At 53.1% G+C, this 22,997-nt stretch overlaps 2 protein-coding genes and 1 long non-coding RNA gene across 4 annotated transcripts; 2 read left to right on the top strand and 1 right to left on the bottom strand.

The window, feature by feature from the left end:
- The first annotated feature begins 3,931 nt into the window (after window positions 1-3,931).
- On the top strand, window positions 3,932-8,352 carry HOXA13 (homeobox A13). Its single transcript, XM_043589155.1, has 2 exons — window positions 3,932-4,949; window positions 5,672-8,352. The coding sequence occupies exons 1-2, from the start codon at window positions 4,025-4,027 to the stop codon at window positions 5,914-5,916; spliced, it is 1,170 nt and encodes a 389-aa protein (XP_043445090.1). The 5' UTR covers window positions 3,932-4,024; the 3' UTR covers window positions 5,917-8,352.
- Window positions 8,353-15,065: 6,713 nt separating this feature from the next.
- LOC122488039 lies at window positions 15,066-18,821 on the bottom strand. Of its 2 annotated transcripts, XR_006298544.1 has the most exons (3): window positions 17,801-18,821; window positions 17,497-17,688; window positions 15,066-15,802 (listed from the first exon to the last, which is right to left on the bottom strand). It is a non-coding gene; the product is annotated as an uncharacterized LOC122488039 (long non-coding RNA). The 2 variants fall into 2 exon arrangements; XR_006298545.1 differs by having other exon boundaries at window positions 17,497-18,821.
- Window positions 18,822-18,988: 167 nt separating this feature from the next.
- On the top strand, window positions 18,989-22,923 carry HOXA11 (homeobox A11). Its single transcript, XM_043589153.1, has 2 exons — window positions 18,989-19,959; window positions 21,416-22,923. Exons 1-2 carry the CDS (start codon window positions 19,212-19,214, stop codon window positions 21,646-21,648), a joined length of 981 nt encoding a protein of 326 aa, XP_043445088.1. The 5' UTR covers window positions 18,989-19,211; the 3' UTR covers window positions 21,649-22,923.
- The last annotated feature ends 74 nt before the right edge of the window (window positions 22,924-22,997 follow it).

The raw sequence follows: 22,997 nt of genomic DNA, 5'->3' as shown, positions 1-22,997 counted from the left end.
GAGAAACAGTGCCAAGGAGCAGTGCTGACAGCCTCCTCAAGTTAAAGTGAGAGCAGGTAAATTTCATTTGCTAGTGAAAATCAAACCCGATTAGAACCTGGTTTCCTTTTGTCCTTTTTCCTTCCAACCCTGAAATCCCAGGGCCCCGTGACCCAGGCTGGCAACAAATACCCCGCCTGCCCCCCCCCCCCAAAAAAAAACCCAGCCAAGGTCTCTTTCTTCAGCAGGAGGTTCCAGGGCAGCCAAAGCCCCGCAGGGCACCTTGGCCTGCACTAGGAGGTAAGAAGCCATGCCTGCCAAGAATCTGGCAAGAGAAAGGGTCTGGCAGCCTCTGGAACAAAGGCCAAGCCACTAAGCTGCCGCCTTCTAATCTTGCCCATGCTGCCCACTCAGGGCTCCTCCAGGGGGAAATCAAGGAGCACCAGACAGAGCCCACCTCGACCCCTGCTGCCCTCTTGCTAAAGGGCGACCGCTGCCTGCAGATCCCTTTGGGTCCTCTGACTTCCCCAGCCTAGCCCACAAAGGGTCTGAGGGTAAAACTGTCATCTCCAGGATTCATGTTGATGGTGCCTCCCTGCAATCCCATAGGAATTCCTGAGCCTAGTAGACAAAAAAAAAAAAAAAAAAAAAAAAGCAAAGCAATGGCTCAGGGTCAGATGCAACTAGCTGGGCAGGCAAGTGAATCTTGATCTTGCCTTTAGGGAAAGAGGAAGAGCACTGGGAGAGCCTTTGCTTGCTTCCTAAGGCATACTCCAGTTCTTCGCTGTTCTCAATCCTTTCTTTTCCCACAAAAAGTCAGTTTGGTAGCTGCCTGGAGGGGTAAGAGGCTAAGAAATAGTATTAGGAACCATTAAAGAACCTCTTATGTCTTGGGGAAAAAAAAAAAAAGAAGGTGGAGAGACTTTCCTGCTTCAAAGTTGAGTCGAAATTCTAGAAACTGAGACCCAAAATTATTCACAGAGCTCATTCAAATTCTAGAAACTATCCTCACTGGTTGGAGGTTGCAATTCAATATCTAATAGGACCTGCAGACTTAAAAAAATAAAAATAAAAAACAGTGAAGGCACACCAGGACGCCACTGACTTGCCTGGTTAAAAAAAAAAAAATCATTTCATATATATCGAGATCCAAGACAAAAAAAAAGGGGGGGGGGGAAACAAGCAGCCTGCCTCTTTCTAAGTAATGATGTCTTGAGAGTATTTAAAAGTTGATAGAAAGATATAGGGAACTCAGAAAATATCCAGATTACTTGATCACTAAAGATCCACCACAAAGCTCAATAAATAATTCAGGCTTGAAGCCCTTCCTTGGAGGAGCCGCCAAGTTTAGGAAGCAAAACCTAATCCGAGATGCAACCCAAGGTCTTCCCCCAGCGCCTTCCCTCCCAGACAAACCTGCTTGTGGCTTCTCTGCAGACAAGATGAAATCTTGTCTCACCATTTTTGGTGAGGAGGGACCCAGTCGACCTTGGCAGTCCGTGGAGCTGGGGCCCTTCCTCTGCATGCAGGGCTCGGTCTCCGGTGAAGTGGGGAGAGGGAGGGAGGAATGTGGAGCCGGCCTTGGCCGCTGTGTGCACCAGCAGCTGCGCCATGGCCAGAGGTGAGCTGGCACAGGCCCCGGCTGGTGGGGGCTCCCCGAGCTGTGTTTTCGTTTTTCTGGGTCTGGCTGGAAAACAGAAGAGGCTGGAAGCCCGGGCCAAGAGAGCAGGGTGGAGGCAGAGAAGAAGAGTCTGTAAACACCGCCCCAAAATCTCCACGAAGGCAGCAAAAAAAAAGAAAAAAGAAAAAAAAATGCCGAGGAACCAAACAGAGCGAGAAAGAATCATTCCGAAGGAAAAAAAGAGTCAAGAGCGAGACAAGGGAGGTGAGCAGTGGGCTTATCGGCAGCTGCCTGGGTCTCCAGGCTTGCATGGCAGTTCTCACGCTGGCTAGACTGCAACTTTCAACTTGACCTTGGCCTCTAGCCGTGTCTGACCTGTATGTAAAACAGCCCTCAACTCCTCAGGAACTGGGGCCTCGAACCCTACCCTGTTTCTTTGTCACTGTGAGTTTTACAATGTCACTTGGAGGAAGAAAGGGGGGCGAACAGGCCGGAAAGTAACACAAAAATCGAGTCGCTCCAGAGGCTAGTTCCTCAGTCTGCAAACGGCCATTCAGGGAGGAGGTAAACTGGAGGCAAATCAATATTTACCCGGAGCTACTAAAAAGGCAGGAGGGAAAGGGCACACTGGGTATGTCTATGTTGGGAGGAGGGTGTCATAGAAGGTGTTATTGAACAACACTTACATTGGTCTGAGCAAACCTGGGGATCAAGGCAGATAAAAGTCAGAGCCCAGGGTCATTGGTCCGGACTCTGCAGGAAGACCAGGAGCTTTAAAGAGCAGATCAGAGCAGGGAACAGGGACTGGGGATATTTGCAGTGCCCTGAGCTGCTGGCTGAGTCTGCAAACTAGGACCGGAGGACAGGTCCATGCTTGGATGCTCACCAATCCACCTGGTGTCAAAGGGAGTCCAACGCTCTCTCCAAACCTGATGTTCCCATAGAATAATATACCCACTTTCATTTTGAACGCATATTCCTCTCCTGGGCATCTGACGCGCTCACAGCCTCCACAATTGGAAACGGAAGTATGTAACCCAAAAGCAACAGGACCTCCAGGATCCCTCACCAAAAAAAATGGGGGCTGCTTGGCTCTTCCAGCACCGACACCCCACCTTGCTCTCAGGAAAGGGTCTGCATTTCCGACACAGAGGGAAGGTTTCTCGGGCTGGTTCTTGGACAGAGGAGGACTGGACACCCTCTGCAGGCTAGCGACAACGCTCTCCCCAGTTCTACTTGAAGTGGCCCTACAGAGTCCCTTTCTTTCTCCTGTCGAAAAATGGAGTGAAACGGGGAGTGCCCAGGTGCCTGAAGAATGAGCTCCTGTCCAAGAGCTACGAAGTCTGAAGCCTCCTTAGGCGCCAGAAAGGGAGCTCCCAGCCAGCACTTGGGGCTGTTCCTTTTAAATTCCCAAGACAGGCCAGCCTGGCTGGAGAGGTGGGAGCACCAGAGAACAGTGCACACAGATGGCTCCAAAGTCTCTGGAGGAGGGAGAGTTGTCACTGGGGCAGACTGAGGAGCAGTCTCTATACCTAAATGGGAGGATGTGGACAGGGTACACTTGAGTGTGTGTGCGTGTGTCAGTGTGGGTGTGAGGGGGTCGTTCTGACCCTATGGGCCTAAGTGCGAGTGTATGAAATTGCCCACCAACACTGTGGACAGCCAAGGGGAGGGATCCCCTAAACACAGTCCGAACTTTCCACAGTGGAACGTCCTGGGGGCCCATGAGCCAGGCGCATCCGCAAATGCCCCCGCCACTGTTCCTCTGGAAAGAGCCAAATCGTGACGCTGTCGAAGCCGAAAACGCTAGTGTCCACGCTGGGGTCCCACGGCAGGAAGACTCGCGGATACCTGGAAAGAAAACAGCGTCGGAGGCCCCAGGAAACACCCAGCCTGGACTACGCCCCGTTTTCGCTACTATCCCATCCCCAACCTTCCGCAGATTTACCTGATCTATTCCCACCGCTTCAGGTCTCAACCCAACGGCGCGCCTCTGTCCCCTCCCCGCTTTACGCTACTCTGGGCCCCACTGGGTTAGGGGAAGAGAAGGGGAGCTGGAGGAGGCCGCCCTTCCTTCCCTACCGCACCCGCCCGGTCCTCCGCCTCCACCCGCCCGGGTCCCCCGCCTCTCTTCTGGGTGAATGGTGCGTGGCCGCGCGGCGGGCGCTGGCTCTGGCGCTGGGGACGGCGCGGGCGGCGGCGGGGACCGCGGGTGCACAGCGCAGACCCGGGTTGGAGCCGCCCGCTTTGCATACGCCGTGGGCGGAGCGGGGGGGGGCGGGCCAATGGGCGGCCGCCTGGCGCGACCCCGCGGGGCGCGATCCGCCCCCCTCGCTCGGGCCCCGGCCCCGCGCCGCGCGCTCTTCACTTCTTGGGGGCTTTTTAAAACAGCGCCACTGGGGTCTTCTCCATGCGGCTCGGGCTATGACAGCCTCCGTGCTCCTCCACCCCCGCTGGATCGAGCCCACCGTCATGTTTCTCTACGACAACGGCGGTGGCTTGGTGGCCGACGAACTCAACAAGAACATGGAAGGGGCGGCGGCGGCGGCGGCGGCGGCGGCAGCGGCGGCGGCGGCCGGGGCCGGGGGCGGGGGCTTCCCCCACCCGGCCGCCGCGGCCGCGGGGGGCAACTTCTCGGTGGCGGCGGCGGCCGCAGCGGCCGCCGCGGCCGCAGCCAACCAGTGCCGCAACCTGATGGCGCATCCGGCGCCCCTGGCGCCCGGCGCCGCCGCTGCCTACAACAGCGCGCCCGGGGAGGCGCCCCCGTCGGCCGCCGCTGCCGCCGCCGCCGCCGCCGCCGCCGCGGCCGCGGCCGCGGCTGCGTCGTCCTCTGGAGGGCCCGGCCCGGCGGGCCCGGCGGGCGCCGAGGCCGCCAAGCAGTGCAGTCCCTGCTCGGCGGCGGCGCAGAGCTCGTCGGGGCCCGCGGCGCTGCCCTACGGCTATTTCGGCAGCGGCTACTACCCGTGTGCCCGCATGGGCCCGCACCCCAACGCCATCAAGTCGTGCGCGCAGCCAGCCTCGGCCGCCGCGGCTGCCGCCGCCTTCGCGGACAAGTACATGGATACGGCCGGCCCGGCGGCCGAGGAGTTCAGCTCCCGCGCCAAGGAGTTCGCCTTCTACCACCAGGGCTACGCGCCCGGGCCTTACCACCACCATCAGCCCGTGCCTGGCTACCTGGATATGCCGGTGGTGCCCGGCCTCGGGGGCCCCGGCGAGTCGCGCCACGAGCCCCTGGGTCTCCCCATGGAAAGCTACCAGCCCTGGGCGCTGCCCAACGGCTGGAACGGCCAAATGTACTGCCCCAAAGAGCAGGCGCAGCCTCCCCACCTCTGGAAGTCCACTCTGCCCGGTAAATGGCGCCCCCTTCTCAACCCCGGTCCTCCGGCTCTGCTCCAGCTTCTCTGCCGCTCGCTCCCGGGTCACCCTCCTGCCCCTCTGCTCTCTCCCTGGCCTGCGCCCCTGGGAGCCCGACCCCGGCTAGCTGGCGCGGCCCGCGCTGCCCTTGAGTTGGGCCCACTCCTGGCTCTCTCTGGGTGAGGAGGGATGGCTGGGAAGAAGCTTGTGCGGACCCTGGCTGGCTCCCTTCTCCCTCTGTGCCCCGCCCTCCTTAGCCCTTGACATCGACTTAAGGATGGAAAGTTGACCTGGAAACGGTTTACAAAATTGCCCCTATTCGTTCTCTCAAAAAAGGGCTTCAGTGTAGAAGCATCAAGTGTTGGGGATTGGGGTATACAGAGAGGAGCCAGGCATAGAAGTGTTATCCCCTGCGTCTGGGGCTAAGGTGTGGGCCGCTGGGCCAGGCGGTCAAGCGAACCCAGCGCGCTGTGTGGACTGGATGGCTCGGCTGGGTGGCCAATGGAGCCATAGGCTATTTCATTTCAGTGCAGGGCTAACCACCCCCCACCCCCCACCCCACCGACCCTTCAGGTCTTAGCGGAAGGCTGGATTGTACCCACGCATGGCAAAAGGCAGCTGGGCGATGCAAGGCGGGTGGCTCAGATCGAGCTGTCTGTCGCCTGTCCTGGTCTGGGTCTGCTCCCTGTGTAACTTGCCTTCTTCCCTATCTTCCAGACGTGGTTTCTCATCCCTCAGACGCCAGCTCCTACAGGCGAGGGAGAAAGAAGCGGGTCCCTTACACCAAGGTGCAATTAAAAGAACTCGAACGGGAATATGCTACAAACAAATTCATTACCAAGGACAAACGGAGGAGGATATCAGCCACGACAAATCTCTCCGAGCGGCAGGTTACAATCTGGTTCCAGAACAGGAGGGTCAAAGAGAAAAAAGTCATCAACAAACTGAAGACCACTAGTTAATGGATTAAAAGTGGAGCGAGAGAGCAACTTGAAGAAATGCTTCAGAACTCGTTGCTTTGCCCAGATAGAATGAACATAATGCTTAATAATAATAACTGAAGAATGGGAAAGAGAAAGAGAAAGACACTGGCATTTTGCTTTCCTAAGGGAGATCTCTTTCTCCTTGGTGGAATCTACAACTCTTTTAAAACTTTAAGAAAAGGTAAAGACTTCCAGTTCTCCCGCCAACCCCACCAGACCGTTAAATGACAAACTCTAGAGTTGAACGTCAACCCCCAAATATGCAATTTCAGATAAGTTACGCATTTACTGAAATCTTGTAAGTATTTATGTGACCATACTATTTCAGGATACTGTGTTATATGGTAATAATCCAAAACTTGGTTACAAAAGTAAGAGGCTGTTGTAAACATCTGCTTGTCTTTGGGTCGCCATTGACATCTCCTTTGCATGTTAAGTGACTGCTCAGGTAAATCTCAGTGAAATGCCTACCATTGTTGTATATTCTGCAAAACATGTATAGATTGAGAAGGGGAGAGAGGAGAAGGTACTGAAATAATGATCTTGGGCTATTTACAATGAAGGAAGAAAGGGAGAGAGAGCTTTTCTGAGGATCATTTGTCTTGGTAGTAAATACAACCAGCTGAGCCTTTGAGGCTACAAGGGAACCCCAGGTTGGGAACGTCTTTCTGACAATAATTTTAAATTGCTCATAACAAGCATATTTTGTGCCATTTGGATTATATGCTCTGCCTGATACCATTTACTTTCCAAAGGATTTGATAACTTTTCAAAAAAAAATGTTTCAAGCATCAGATGTTTCATAGAATTCACTTTATCAGCTATCCTGAGAGGTCCATCGGGACAAGGTGGGCTTTGGATTGAACAGAGTTCATGTTTCATTTAAACTGGTATTTCCCCCAGAATTTACTAAACATTTGCTGGAGAATAATTTTGCTTTTTTATTTTTTTAGAAAACTCAGAACGGAAATCCATTCCCCTGAAACATTTAGATGTTTACAATTCTATACTTTGATCTATTAAGGGATTAGTATTTTTTCCTTGTTTATTGTGTTATAAGACTGCATTAGGAAGTTTAAGGATTCATCTTTACAGCACATTTTTAATCAAGCAGTTATTTCGACCAGCACATTCATTTTGTTCACATTCACTATAAAATGCTATCTTGTAAATAAAGACATTCAGCACACTGTGAAAATGTATTTGTGCACCTGCTTTTCAAACATTTCTACTAAAAATAAGAATTAAAAAACCTTAGACCTGTAGATAATGATATAGTGGTATTAATTATGGTAATAAAATAGTCACTGCCATTAAAATCTAAAGGAAATACTCATTATTTTCCTATACTAAATATGCACTGCACAGAAAGGAAAAATGGAGCGGGTTTGTCCTATACAAACCAAGGACCATTCTTTTCTATTATTAATTCAGTCTTTTTTTTTTTTTCACTACAAATTTTTTAAGCAAAAGGAGAACTCCCTCATAACTAAAATCCTGAAAATTTAGATAAGTGCTCCAAGAAAGTTAAAGCATTAGACATTCTGAGAAGGAGAAAAAAGAAAGGAGGAAGAGATAGTATAAATTCCCAGGCTCACTGTGGAAAATGAAAACCAGTTGTTGAGTATCAGTGATGCCCAGGCTATATCGTATTTTCAAATATACTGTTGGGTCTGCATGTGTCTGAAAGGGCAGGTTTTGATATTTGTTGAAATGACAGGACTAGGAAAGGCCTTAAACCTTGACCTTGACGAAAAAAGACAATTTGTGACCTTGACTTTTGACAGCTCATGAATTGGCCTCGGCTGGATTAGTAGATCAAGGGCGCCACCTCGCGTTGACAAGCTTCCTTGTAATTCTTCAGCTTCAAGGGAATCAAAAGGTCTTACCTCCTTGACTCCTTGTTTTAGAGATTTAGTACTCATTTCTTTGGCTCCAGATGGAACAAATTTGAATATATGTAAGTTATACATGTGCCTGTATATATGTGAATATATATTATTTGTGTGTATACATGTATACATTTGCATATCAGTGCTTGTGTGTGCTTGTATATATATATATATATATATATATATATTTGTAGAGTCTGTACAGATCCAATATCACTAATTACTGATGACCCAAGATGTTGTAACTTAAGGTGATTTCTAGAGTTGAGGTACAAAATGTACTTTACATGATGAAGTTTTGCTCCTTTTCTTTAATGGCCAAGTTTGATTTGTCTTCCCAGTGCCCGCTCTGCCTCAGATTTCTGCAGATCTGCTTCAAAGCTGTACGTTTTTGTTACAGTCTAAAAGGTGTTCTTAAATAACCATTCTTTCCTGGCCCTCACCCTCCAAGGTGGTCTACCGTCCTAATTAGAGCTATAGGGGAGTCTATATGGCAAATAAAAAGTTTCAGATGCCTCGCTAACTCTAGGGTTCTAGAGTTACATTTCAGAAACTCAAAGAAACCTCTTAGGAGGTCAGTATGGAGAGCTGAAAGATCTCATATCTACAAAATGACCATATTATGGATGCAGAAGGAGAGTTATCCTGGATCTCTCAGAGCCGATTACTGCTCGTGGGTGGTGTGCAATCTTATACTGCTGTTTGCAGAAACTGCCATTTGATTTGTGGAAGAAATAGACACAATTAATATTAACGATCACCATCAAAACAATAACAATAATACCAAGTATATCTACTACTTGTTGACCCCCCAACAACACATCAGGTGCTGTGTTTAGAGTCATAAATAACACGCATGTATGTTTTCTATTTAATATACACACAAGATAATGTGTTTTTGTCAAATCCGTGCTATGCATATATATATATATATATATATATATATATATATATATATATTGAAATGTTGGTGGAACCAGGAGCCTTAGGATGCAGAATTTTGAGATGAGGTTAATTTTATCTTTATGTTAGAGGAAAGTCATTGTGAATTAAAAAACCATATTCATTGATTTATGGAAAACAACATTGGTTGCTGAGAAACCTGGCTGACGGAAACCTCTCCAACCTGGACTTAGAGCTTCTTTACAGACGGAGAATTCTAGAATCTTTAAAGCTGTCTCAGAAACAGCATGGTCTTGAAGCATACGTGTGGGCTGGTCTTGAGACGTGCAATCCAGTTTTGCTGCCCCGAACATGGATTTTAACTCCACTGGTGGAAACAAATGAAAATGATGGTCCAGTTCAAGCGCCCCACATCGTGTTCCACAGCTCTCCCTTTCTAAACAAGCTGCCATCAAGCCAAAGGAACAACTTTCTCCCCAAAATGTTTAAAGTGGTGGAAAATCCCCTCGAAGCTGGATCATACTGTGTGTTTACGAACAGCTCCAAAGGGGACTCTTCTGTTGACGGGGGATATTTTTCTTTAGATGTAAGAAATATTCTGAGCCTCAGGCCTAGGAAGGAGGCCAACAGCCGCTCTGAAGCCCGAATACCGCCCCTTTCAAAACCCATCGCAGGAACTCTGGGTAAAGTAGTAGTTTTCTTTCCCCCCACCCCCTTCAATTTTTGAAACTAATGACGGAAGATATTTCAGGGTTTTTTTCCCCCGTTCTAAATGGTTGGTGATAGTCGACCCGACGTAGCTCCCCTCTTATTTAAAATTCTTATGGATCTACCAGATAACCGAAAGCAAGCATGGATTATGATCCCTAATACCCAAATAGCAATTAGTCTAAACCTTTAGAAAAAAGACATCCAGAAGGACTCCAGCCACCATATAGCAATAATAACACCAGACACCAGGATAGTACAGCTGGATGGATAGCTGATTCAAATGTGTTTTCTTTTTTCCTAAAAGGGAAGCCTCTTCTGAACAAGAAATTGTAAATATGAAAACAGCTAGACACTGTTTTCATCTATTAGCAAAGATTTTGAATCCTGTAATGGCCTGCCCTTTACAAAACTGTAAATATGGGACTTTAAAAAAAAAAAAAAAACAACCACTTTTTCCATATGCTCTTAATACTGTCAAATTTATTAAGGTATTTTAAGTGGATGATTGTAAAATGTCACTTTGCATTTAACTACTATTTATGCCTGATGCAGAACTGAAGCCATCCGTTTAAATTGTTAAGAGACACAGAGAGAGAGAGAAGCAATAATTTTTAAAGAAAGGGGGAAAGAAAACTATTCTTTTTTAAAACTCAACCTAATGGAAGTGCTTTCTGAAAAATTCACGAGTCAGTGAAATTCAGCGGAGGGTCATACGTATGCGTGCGGGAAATGACACAGATTTCACCGCCTAATGTCTGTGCAGATTACACCCTGCTGCGTGTGTTTGGAGGGTCTGGTGAAGATGCGGCTTCTCGCTTCCTCTCTACGGATTCCGGAGTTTCGGAGGGGAGACGGGGGCTGTCCAGCACTGCTAAGCCCCCCGACCGGGAGGGTTCAGAGGCGCCCTTCCGGATTTGCGGACCTCTACGGAGGAGACGCTAGGGGCTTCCTGATTTATGCGCGTTCCTTTAAAGTTGATCGAATGCGTGTCAGCAGCCCAAGACCTGGTGAATCAGAGAAACGTGCAGCGAAGTAGCTCACATCCCAGTTTTCATAAACAACGATGTGGCGTTATCCGAGCGGCCCGGGGAGATTTATGCCTAGGTTTTAGGAACCGCACACAACAATTAAGTTTTCATCGGCTAGGCCGCCGGGTAAATAGCAGCCGGCCTCATTCTTTATGAAAACACCCACTTTCTGATCGGCTGCTTCCATCCTCCAACCTCTACCTAGCACCGCCGAATGCCTGAGAGGTGTCTGCTATTTTTAATTTGATTTCAAAAGGAAGGGGGGAAAAAAAGAAAGGAAGGAAGGAAGAAAGACGCCGGCACGGAAAAATCCCTCCATGAAAGCAGCTACGGCCTTGTCACAGTTGATTTCATTTCTGCCCGGCTCCGTCGCGCAACTGAAGAGCCGGGACCCCGGCAGAAAGCATGAGCACGGCCCCTTAGAGACGCTGGAACGTCGGCGGGCGGCGGCGCGGCGGCGCGGGGCTCGGCCCAGGTGCGGGCGTGTGGACGAGCCGCAGAAGCGCCAGCCGCGGACTCAGAGCGCCGCCTGATGTCGCGCCCCCGGGGCAGAGGCGACGCTCCAAATCCTCCCTGCTTCCGAGCGAACCCTTTGCTCAAAATGGAGGCTCCGACCCTGCCAGAGCCGGCCTTGCCTGCAAGGCTTGTGTGTCGCAGGAGGCACGCAGCAGCACGCTTGGCCGAGGTCAGGGCGCTGGAGCCCCGAGGCCCGCGCCTGGCGGGCTCCTCCGAGGGCCGGGCACCCGCGCCGGGGAGTCGCCCCGCAGCTGCAGGCTGACGTCACGGTCGCCCGAGAGCGGGGCCTTAGCGGGCCTCTCCAGGCGTGATTTGATGAGGACAAGCCGATTGAAACGAATGTTTTGTGCGGGTGCCCGCTTCTCCGCCCCGCCCCGCCCTCCCCAAGAGAATAATCGGGTATTTAATCTCTCCCGGTCTTAATTCTTGGCAGCGTGGAAGGTGGTTTGCACGGGAAATAAAACTTGACAGGAGCATTTTCTCTAAAAGGGGTTCTGAGGACGGACTGAAAAGAAACCGTGTTTTTTCTCTACCAAATACTTCCGCTTTCTGAGCCCCGGGCCGAGGGGTGGGGTGACATCCGAGGGAGCGGAGAGCGAGCTGGGCACGCGGGAGCACGCTGTGGACCCGAATCCGGGCCCTCCGAGCAGCCCCGGGTCTCCGCCTGGGCCTGGGCCTGGGCTTGGGCCGGGAAGCGGCCTCCGGCCTCGCTGCGCCCAGCGCCTCTGTGGCTCTGCTCGGTAGGCCCGGCGCCGCCCGCAGCCCGAGGCCAGGACCCCTCTCCCGGGAAGATGGCACCGGCAGGGGCCCGGTTGGCACCCTCAGTAGTACCCTGGCATTGGCTGCGGGCGGCTGGGGTCCAGCGAGAGAAGAGGACGCTGGGGAGGGCCTTGGACCGCTTGGCTTTAGCTCTGAACCTTTTAGCCAAGGGGAGTTGGGGACAAGAGCTCGCAAAGGAGGTGGTGAGAGCACTGCTGGGGGCTTTGTTTCGGCCGCGGGCCTGCGGACACTGCACAAAATGGAGGGGGGATGGAGGTGAGCGGCGCTGCATGCGTGGGTTGTCCAGGCTGCCATTGGGTGGGAGAAGCTGGAGAAAGCAGAATCCCCCTCCCGGCAGCTCAGAGAGCGCCCTCCCCTCGCCGAGCCGCAAAGGTCAAGTCCTCGGCAGGATGGCCGCCTCCACGGTCAGGGCCGCGGCGGACTCAGGAAGGCCCGGGACCCACACTTGGCCGACTGCTAGCGGGTTCTGATGGCCTGGACTCGCGGACTGGAGGCGAGGGTTCTTTCCTGGCTACTGAAAAGGAGTTCCCGCAGCCAGATGTGGCCCAGGCTATGTCCCCGTCGAGTCCTGGAAAAGCTGGTCCAGGACACTTCGGAGCCCGCGGAGGCCTAGCCCCGGCGAGAGGCAGCGCCTGCAAGCTCTGGAGAGCGAATGTGGCTGGATCAGAGTTCTGGGCTCCGGCAGAAACAGGGGACCCGCAGGGCCTGTGGGCCAGCAGAGCCAGGAATAGGATAGGGGAGCAAGGACCCTGCTGGGAACCTCTCTTAAGGTCCTCTAGTCCAGGTCTGCTCCTTGAAGTGCATGCTGATGCTTTGTGCACTTTGATGCTCTTCTTCTCCTGCCTAAAATCTGTGCCAAGAAGTGAGGTGCACTCTGCCAAAGGTAAAAATCCCTGACTCCCGGGGCCCCCAAACCCACTCACTGTGCTCTGGAGGGGTGGGAGCCTTGCCCTCTGCCCCGTAGCCTGCCTGCACAGGGTCACCCATCAGGCCCAGTGGTAAACAAATAGCTTAGGCAGAGTCAGCCCTGAGCTTAGGCTCCAGGTGAATCAAAGAGGCCCTGTAAAGGATTTCATCTCCCCCCCCCCCACACACACACCTCCACAGAGGACAGAATAGCTGGGCTTTATACCTAAAGCTGCACGGGTGAAGTAGGGCCTTTGAAGGGACACTAGCTGGAGGAATTGCCCATGAATAGGTATGGTCACAGAACTGCCTGGAAGGGCATGTGGGAGAGACTCCTAGGGTAGCCATGGGCTGGGCATGGGCTCGCTCTTTTTAAGTCTGCAATGTGAACCACGGATTGCTGCCGGAGTAGACGTGAAGGAGCCTGGGGAATTGACCTAGGAGGCAGCTGGAGCTTGGGGCCTTGGAGGCTTCCTGTGAACCACAGCTGTAGGGACAAGACCCTGAGGGCCAGGGCTAGCCTTCTGTTTGGGCCGCCCTCTTTTGTCCACTTTATTGCCGATACCCTCTGCTGGAGAAACCCGTTTGGGCCGAAGTTTCAGGGAGAATAGAAAGCAGATGCTGAGAACCAGGGCTTTGTCCTTGAAAGTTTCCCCTACTCCATTTGTTCCCACTTGATAAGATGAGGGGGGTGATTTTTTTTTAATAATGAATCCACAACAATAAAAGTAAAAATAGTTATTCTCAAAGGAAGTAACTCTCTCCCATCAATTTGGGACCCACTAAACTAAATATAACCAGATTGCTTGAGTGTCTGGGACCCTCAGCTGAGCCCTATGCCCCACTCTTTAGCAACCAGAGGAAGGATGTGGACTTCTTCAGATGTTTAGGGACCTTGGAAGATTGAACCTGTGAGTCAGATGAGAACCAACTGTAAGGTCAAGTTCAAGGCATTACCTGTTCTTGTGCTATAGGCAACGGTAGAAGAGCTTGTGGACAGGCGGGTGCCTTGCCAAGGCAAGGAGAGAAGTTAACTGCTGCCTCCACCTACTAGTGATAGAGAGGGTCTCCAAATATTTCATGGCAGCCTCAGTGCCACCTCTGGACAACACCTCGAAATGTGATATAGATTGGCCAAAATCTGCCGATAAACTGTTTCCTGAGAACAAATCCTGGGAGATCCCCTGGGCTTCCCCAGACAACCCATTATCCAGAATCACCATGGAGGACAACGCACCTCCAGACACCTCCCATTTAGAAGGAGACGGCCCTCAAATAAAAGCCTGGCCTCCAAACCCAGGAAGGGCTCGGTGGCTGTTTCCACACCGGGCCACCAGTTGGCTTTTGCACCTGTATGCAGTGTGGTCACTGGGGTTGAAATAGTCTTCTGTGTAGCTTTTCTAGAAATAAGTGTGACGTTTTAGGGACCGAGGTAGCTAGGGGCTCAGTACAACAAGAAAAGGCAAAAAATTTTAGTGCCCTAAGTGATCCATAGGTAAATGACTGTAGATCTTTGCGAGTGAGGTTTGGTCTGTCAAGTGGGCTGGACCCTTCCCAGGCTAGCTGCCATCCTGGAGCTAAGTCCCAAGAAGTGAAGGAAATATTGATGAGAGAAGGAAAGAAAAATAACACGGTATGGCCTTGGAATGGAGTGTTCAGAAGAATGAGGTAAGAGATCTCGTTCAGATCCCTGGTGAAGTCCTAAACTTGGGTGGGGGGTGGTCAGGAACCTAACAGCCCCCTTTTCTGTGCTTGAGTGTTGGGTGCCCTCCCATGGCACTTCAGTTCTTGCTCGGCCTAGGAGGGGCATCAGAAAAGGCCGGAGGCTGGAGAAGGGGAGACTCCGCTGGAAAGAGGATGGGGAGACAGGCAAACAGGAGCTGCAGGGAGACAGGACCAGCTAGGGAGGGAATATGGTGAGCGAGCAGCCTGGTATTGGCGTTCCCACTATTGGCTACTTGCCGAGGGGCTTGACTTGCCTGAAGGGGCTGAAGTGCAGGCACTGGGGACTTCAGATTCTCAGATTTGGAGGTCAGTGAGCTGGCCTCAGTGCCCAAGCTAGCACTAAGGGGAAAAGAGGGCACCCTAGCAGCAGCGGCACTTGGGGTTGGGAACCCCAGAGTCTAGAGTTGCTCCCTGCCCACTGTTCTATTCTCCCTTTGAGTGAACAGGTGTTAAGCTGCCTATCAAGTGACAGTCCTTTCGGCTCATGCCCCTCAAATGGCTGTGCTGCAGACATCCCCAGCATGACAACCCCCCCCACACACACACCGGTGAAAGAGCCTCACGTTGCCCTGGTGCGCACCGACTGCACCAAAGCTACCTGGCCCGGGCGCCGGGCGCCGCCAGCAGGCACCCTTCGGCTGCAAAAAGAAGTGGAGGGAGGCGGCAGTGCTGGGCAGAGGCACCTGGACACAATTTATTCCAGTATCCTGCCTGGGGAGGTGGGTGGAGTGTAGGACGCAGGAATCATCTGCACCAAGATGCATTCAGCCCCAGCAGGAGGATCCGGGAGGTGCTGCCGAACCCCTCAACCCCCACCCCCCACCCCCCACCCCATTTAAGGCCAAATCACAGGGAGCCTTGCAAAGGCTCGGTCTGCTTTGCTGAGCAAATCGCCTCGTTAGCCGTTTCCGCCTGACCACGCTGACGCGGGGGCGCCAGCCTTCTCCTCTCCGGGTGGCCATCTCCAAACGCGGCTTGGGGAACGAAAGGGCCCGGCCCTGCGAGGGCTGCCTAGACCTTGAAGTTTGGAAAAACAACAAGAAGAGATTGAAACGGCTCCCTCCCTTCTCCGCAGACACACACGCACCGTCAGGCCGCCGCCACTTCCTGCCTTTGTTTTTCTTCCTCCAAAACATTTTTGGCCTTTTGCATTAGCTGCCGTGGGGCTCTGGGTTGAGGATAAAAGGAAATACATGCTGAAGATTGCTTTCTGGAGATGGCTCCGCTTTGTGGAGCTCCTGAGAAAGAACAGCTCGTGGGAAACCAGTCGGCAGGGGCCAATGTCACAGCCTCATCCACTCGATCTCTTTAAGAAATACAACTCGGACTTGGCATTCCAGGTGGCCTTAGCACCCGTCAGGTCTTCCCCTGAGCAGGGTGGGCTCAGTTCGGGTGTAGGGCCTCCTGCAAAGCGGAAGAGTCAGTTAGGCTCAAAGCAAAGTCAAAACCAAGTACCTGCAGCTGTGCCTCCCCTGCTTGCCCAGATTTGGTCTGATGCTCCAATCTGCGCCCACCCCCAACTATTCCCTCCCACCCCCGCAAACATTCACACTGCCAGTGTATTCTGGGCAAGAGGGGCAGGAGCGGGCGAAGCTGGGAAAAGTCCGAAGCCTTGGGGATCTGAGCACCCCCTCCTGTCGCTGCTGGGGAAGTAAAAACATTCGCCACTCCAGGCATTTTCTCTTCTCCTGGCATCAAAAGCCTTTCCCCTCATCCATTTTTGCTGCAGCACCCCAACATACCCTCTTCCGGGCTGTGTGTCCCTCCCGACACCCCGCATCGGTACAGCCTTCTTGAATTACCCTGCCAACTGCTTTGGGAGAGCCTTCCTCCATCCCAGCCTCTTCTCGGAAATTTGCCTTTGTCTCCTACAGATACCCATGGGATCCAGACCTGCTGGCACCCTCTCGGCTTGGCTCTCGGGGACACGGGAGGCGTTGATTACGCAGAACAGTGTATATCCCCATACTGACCTTTCTGCCGGTACCCCCTCTCCCTGGCACTAAGGGGAAAGCCGATCTAATTAGGAGAGGGGCTGCGTGCAGCTGGGGGAGGTAGCCTGGCGTCCCCGGCTGGCGGGCCACCGCAGCCGGTCTGCTCAGGCACAAGCTGAAGTTGACTGCCAAAACTGCTATAAAACCCCAGGTCTGTCTAGAACTGTTTTCGGTTCTCCTAGACGCCCCCGGGTTCAATTATAGTCTTAAAAGCCCTAATACAAGTGCAAGAATTTGTTTGCCTTCACCCAGGGGCGGGGCAAGCCCTGAAATGGTGGCGCCTTTGTTACAGCAAAGTCACTGAAACCCCTCAAGCATTCCTTTTGTTCGAGGGTCGGGGTGGCGGGGGACTGGGTGGGCTACCGGGAGATAGTTTCGGAGAGCCAAAATCAAGTCCGGGAACGGCTCAAACACTACTGTTCGCAAACCTCTCCTTCTCCCTTTTATATTCTGTCTCCAAGAAAGAGATGCTGTGGAGAAATAAATATTTTGCCTTGTTGGTCACTGCTGGAAATCGAAGTTTTTTCGCTGCAGGGCAATCCCGTAACTGCGATTCCCAGCTTTAGGAGGTCTCAAGCTGCCTTTCCCCAATAACCTTCCTTCCCACCAGACCTCACTCACACCACTGCTGCCCTCTGCACAGTGCGCAAGCCACAGTGGACAAATATGTCAAGCTGAAGATGCACAAATAATTTCAAGTTCACCTCTTAGGGATTCAAGGGGTATGAAAGTTCTTGCAGCAAATCCTGAATAAAGAGTTCATTAAACCAATGTGTCCGACCAGTTTGATTTGTGATAAGCAACCCTTGTAAAGGAAGGGGGTAGGAGCCACATAAACATTAATGCCAATAAATTAGTTTACTCCACTGCAGAGTAATTACTCGATATTATTGATATTTACAGCAGGTATTCAAATGCAACGGTGGGCCATCATTTGGAGAAAACACATAATGAGAATAGTTCTTTTCCAGTGCAATACATGATTAGATTTGTTATTGAGTCAGTTACAGTCAGCTCAGCAATAAATAAATAAATCGATGTTGACACTTAAATACCAAAGATCTTAGAGTTTATACTCTAAATCTCCCCGAGATATATAAATACCTTCAGCTATTTCCTGGATGGGGAAAGGGAAAAGGTTATCCTTTTTCATTTTTCAACTTTGCTTCAGCGACATCCAGCTCCTTCCAAGAAGATAGGTGTGGGGAGGCCCCAGGGCTGGGCCCCTCCCAGCTGCGGTCCTGCCTGGCAGCCCTATGCCCTCTTTCACTTCTCCCAAACGTTGATAATTCAATCCTGCAGGATGGCAAGCATTTTTCACCATCTTAATTTTTTTCTTTCTTTTTCCCAAGAAAGCTAAGACTCCTACTAGCAGCTATGGCCCCTAGACTAGCAGCTATGTCTCTACCTTGGGCTCAAATCTAGCCTTTCCGAGGCGTTCTTGTCACCCCCGGTCCCGCGAGTTTGGGAAGCAGCGCTCTTTCCTCTGGCATTGTGTTTCTTCTGTGGGATGAGTAGCAGAAAGGGCGCCGAGCCTTCTGAGTTTCTCCCTGCACATCACTGGCTCTCACGCTTCGCCAGGAAGGAGAGGAAGCACGTTACCCTTTTCTCAGCCACGGCTCCCTGTCCCTAGCCGTCTCCTCACTGCCCCCACTCAGCTCTGAAGCTCCGCTGGCAGCCTGCTGAGCCCGCGGAAGGTGCAGCATACCCAGGAAAACGCTCCTCGGCTGTCAGCGCCCCTAAAGCAGCCCAAGGCTCGCCTCAACCGCACGGCTTCCCGGGTCCTCAGCTCCATGAGACCAGGCAGGCGAGCGGACCGGTGCACCGTGGCGCAGCCCCCACAGCCCCCGGCTCTGCCGGGCGACTCCGAACCCCGGCAGGCAGCGGGGAGGAGGGGGTGGGGGGTTCTTCAAGGGCAGGGGGTGGAGTGAGGAGGCCGGCGGGGAGAATGAAGTGGAGGTGGATCCCGGGTAAGACGAAGGCCCTTCCGGGACCTGCAGATGCCTGACAAACCGCGGGGGAAGCCGCCCTGGTTGTTGGCGGTTTAGGGACGGAAGGCACTAAAGCGCTTCGGAAGTGACCATGAATGCGAGCGTGTAATCAAGTCACCGTGCAAATCGGGCAAGCCACGAGGCAGGCACATCCACGGCTGCGAACCCTGGCCCCGAAGGGGGTCCGGCCAGAGTCGGAGGCAGAGGTGGTTTCCAGAGCAAGCCTGTGGGAGGGGGATAGCGAAGAAGGAGGTGCGAACGCGAGCCTCCAGGAGAATAGATTCCAGGACCGCGCACGGGCCACGCAGCGACGAGCTCCCACCCGGCCACCCCCAGCCTGGGGCATCCCTCACCCGGGGAGTGATGGGTGGCAGGAGTTGAGCTCTCTCACCGCCCTCGGCGCACTTGAGGGCCAGGACCGTGCAGCTGAGCACAAGCGAGTGGCATGGGACGCACCCCAGCCTCGCCGCGCGCCGGGAGGCCCCCCAGCCAACATGAGTTACACCGGCGATTACGTGCTTTCGGTGAGAACACCGAGTGACGATCTGTTGCTTCCCCTGAGGTGGCTACAAAGAAAGGAAGCCGGGGAGGGAGGGGAGGGGGGGAAAGGAAAGGGGAAAAAAAAAAAAAAAAAAGGCCCGGACCAGCTCGCAGCTTGTCAATTTCAACATCGGGTCACATGACCAGCACCTCCCTGCTAAGGATGGGGATAGATTTCCACGTCAGCTTACGTCTCCAAATTTCTACTTCACGGATCCGCTTCAAAGAGGCAGCTGCAGTGGAGAATCATGTTAAGCTCGGCTACTGCGGAGAGCCCAAGGTAGCCCAATGATGGATTTTGATGAGCGTGGTCCCTGCTCCTCTAACATGTATTTGCCAAGTTGTACTTACTACGTCTCGGGTCCAGATTTCTCCAGCCTCCCTTCTTTTCTGCCCCAGACCCCGTCTTCGCGCCCAATGACATACTCCTACTCTTCCAACCTGCCCCAGGTCCAACCCGTACGCGAAGTGACCTTCAGAGAGTACGCCATTGAGCCCGCCACTAAATGGCACCCCCGCGGCAATCTGGCTCACTGCTACTCCGCGGAGGAGCTCGTGCACAGAGACTGCCTGCAGGCGCCCAGCGCGGCCGGCGTGCCTGGCGACGTGCTGGCCAAGAGCTCGGCCAACGTCTACCACCACCCCACCCCCGCCGTCTCGTCCAATTTCTATAGCACCGTGGGCAGGAACGGCGTTCTGCCACAGGCTTTCGACCAGTTTTTCGAGACGGCCTACGGCACCCCGGAAAACCTCGCCTCCTCCGACTACCCCGGGGACAAGAGCGCCGAGAAAGGGCCCCCGGCGGCCGCAGCGACCTCCGCGGCGGCGGCGGCGGCGGCGGCGGCGGCAGCGGCAGCGGCCACGGGCACGGGCACGCCGGCAACTTCAAGTTCGGACGGCGGCGGCGGCGGCGGCGGCGGCTGCCGGGAGGCGGCGGCGGCAGCGGCGGAGGAGAAGGAGCGGCGACGGCGCCCTGACAGCAGCAGCAGCCCCGAGTCGTCTTCCGGCCACACTGAGGACAAGGCCAGCGGCTCCAGTACGTATAAAGGCAAGCGCCCTGCGCTTTATGAAAGGGGAGTTGGAAATCTAGCGCAGCACCGCTGTTAAATTTTTATATGCTGTTTTATAAGCATATAAGGTTTATGAAGGGCCTTTAGGTTTCCCCCAACAAAACTTTGTTATAAAAGGCGGGATCACGTGGCGAGTGCTGAAATTGGCCGTGAAATACCCACCGGCCAAGGCATGCCTGCAAAAAAAAAAAAAAAAAAAAAAAAAAAAAACCACAACACACACACACACACACACACACACACACACACACACACACAACTCCCTTTTCCCCTTTTTTCCCTTCTCAGTCCCAAGCCCGGCAGCTCGACCCCGCTCAGGGCCAGATCGGGCTGGGGAGCCGGAGGTGGGCGCCTGTAAATTCCCCCTGCAAAGGCTCCGGGAGCCTTTGATAGCGAGGTAATCCGGAGATTTTTATAAAAGCCATGTGTTGCGCCGGGACTCCAGTCCCAGCCGGGATTCAAAGGCATCCCTGTTTAACGACGGCGCTAGGAGCGTGTTTTACAGATAAAATAGCCCGCTGTAGCTCGAGCAACACATTAAAAGGAACAAATTAAGCCAAAGTTGGCCTTTTTATCCAAAAGGAAGCCATTTTCCTCTGGCGCGGTGGCAATTACGTGCCGCCTTCTGTCCAACTGCATGTTACTAACAATTGTTATTCAATCTGTCAAAAGCGGGGTTTTTCCTTTCCGTCCTGTGAAGTTTTATTGAAAAGGGGAGCAAGTGAAGCCTGCCGGCAGCTTTTGGGAAGCCCCTGTTCCCTCCACCCTATCTAAATCAGCACCCCTGCCCTGCTGGGGACCTGGGTGGCTCTGTGGCCTTGGTGCTCAGGGAAGGCCCAGGGTAGGGGGCTTCCGCTGCCACCCCCTCACCTCGTGGAAGCCAGGAGGCTGGTCCAGGAGGCAGGAGTTGGTGGCCAGAACGCAGGCTGACAAAGACCCGGCAGCTGACTCAGATGCTAACAAGGGCCGAGTCAGGGCCGCAGCCGGGAAAGACTGGGGCTGGGGCCGACTTTACTGCCTCAGGAACCAGCAGCCCAGGTGCTTGAAGGTGAAATGTCCGCGGGCGGCTGTTTGTTTAGTCTGGCGGGGCTGGAGGCAGCCAGGCAACCCCCACTCGGCAGCTTTGAAAGCCGCCTCTGCGGCACAAACTAGCCTGTTGCTGTAAGGAACCCTCCTTTCTGCTCTGGGGGCAGCGTGAGCAGCTTCCCTGGGGGCCTATCTAGGAAGCTGGCTTTTATCTGGGGCTGAGTCTCCGCCTGCAGCCTGTCCCCAGCTGGCAGTAGGAGTCTGAAGGCAGGGGACTGAGGAGACCTTGATGGGGTTTGCAGTCCCTTGGGCCAGCCCTTTTCCTCCACTCGGGGCTCAAGGACGGACTGCAGCCCCCATACCTGACTCACTCCCTGCTTCTTTCTCCCTCCACAGGTGGCCAACGCACCAGAAAAAAGCGCTGCCCCTATACCAAGTACCAGATCCGGGAGCTGGAGCGGGAATTCTTCTTCAGTGTGTACATCAACAAAGAGAAGCGCCTGCAGCTGTCTCGCATGCTCAACCTCACTGACCGTCAAGTCAAAATCTGGTTTCAGAACAGGAGAATGAAGGAAAAAAAAATTAACAGAGACCGTTTACAGTACTACTCGGCCAACCCGCTCCTCTAAGGCTCCAGCCTGCTGGAATTGGGTGGGGGGTTTCATACACGTGAGATTATATGCAGATTTTGCCCTTGACAAGGTCAAGGCACGTGGTGACTTTCGAAGAAAAGAGATGTGCAAAAGAGAGGAGGCTACACGGAGACAGCCTCTAAGGAGGCGGCCCAGGACTCTCTTGGGCATCTGTGGTTAAGATTCCTAACAAAAATTGGATTTGGAGAGTTGTGCATCAACTAGAATAAATGGTTTGGGACCCCTGGTGGTTCATTCTTAGAGACTGTGGAGCTTTGGGCTGGGTGTGGTCTCCATCAGGACTGGGCCCCCTGCCAAGCGCCCTGGAGAACGACCTGGGCCCAGGACCCTCCACATGGAGCCTGCCCACCCCCAGGACCCCTGCGTCAAGAAGCTATTCTGTCTTTAAACACAGTTCAGCTTGGGGACAGGAACAGGAGGAAGGGGGGAGGATTCCTAGATGTTCCGAGTGGGGCTGCTTTCCAAAGCCAATGTGAAAGACGGCGGCTGGACTAAAAGGTGACTGTGAGGTGGGAGAGGGCTGCTGATCCTGGAGGGGGAAAAAAAATCTATTCCAGGTGGCATTAGCAGCTCTCCACCCCTCCTAGCCACTCAATGCACTGTCTTGAGGCCTGGGCTTCTAGCAGTTGTCTCCTGCAGCCCACCTAGTTTTTCCTACCGGTGAGGGTTTTCTTCCTGGCCTGCCACTCAGGCCTAAAGCCTGGTCACAGAGCAGACCTTTCCCGAGGTGGAAAACATCAAAAAGCTAAGAGGCTGCATCCAGGCCGCTGGCCCCAAGATCTCTGCAGGAAATGCCTGTGGAGTGCGGCAGCCTGGCAAAGTTTCCACCACACTTAATTGAGGCTTGGATTTGCTCAGCGACACAGTGGGCCGGGCCAGCGGTCCCCAGCTATGAGGGGCTTGAGTCCCCAAAATACCCAGTTCTGGCACCGCACTCTGCCCTTCACCGCCCCAGAACTGAGCTTGGAAGCTTCCGGCGACCTTCCAAGAGCTCAAGGGAGTTTGGAATTATTTTAAAAAATAAATATTATATTATATATATATATATATATATATTTCCCTGCAGGAACCAAAGCGAATTTTAAAAGATGCAACGTAGAGGGGGAAAAAGATGATGAAGAGAATATTTAAAGGCTCTATCTGTTTACAGTGTTCCACGATTAAACTCACTCACTGCTAAAAAATATTTGAATGTACGCTTCATACAGGGATGGTGTTCAAAAGACTTGTAAATAAAAGAACCATAACCTATTTTGTTTGAATACTTTTTAAATTTTGCCATTCGTTGACTTCCTTGGGGGATTGGAGGGGCGGGAAGGGTATGG

This window comes from Prionailurus bengalensis, chromosome A2, assembly GCF_016509475.1.
Source record: "Prionailurus bengalensis isolate Pbe53 chromosome A2, Fcat_Pben_1.1_paternal_pri, whole genome shotgun sequence".
Classification (NCBI taxonomy): domain Eukaryota; kingdom Metazoa; phylum Chordata; class Mammalia; order Carnivora; family Felidae; genus Prionailurus; species Prionailurus bengalensis.
This window is presented reverse-complemented; position numbering and strand designations above follow the sequence as displayed.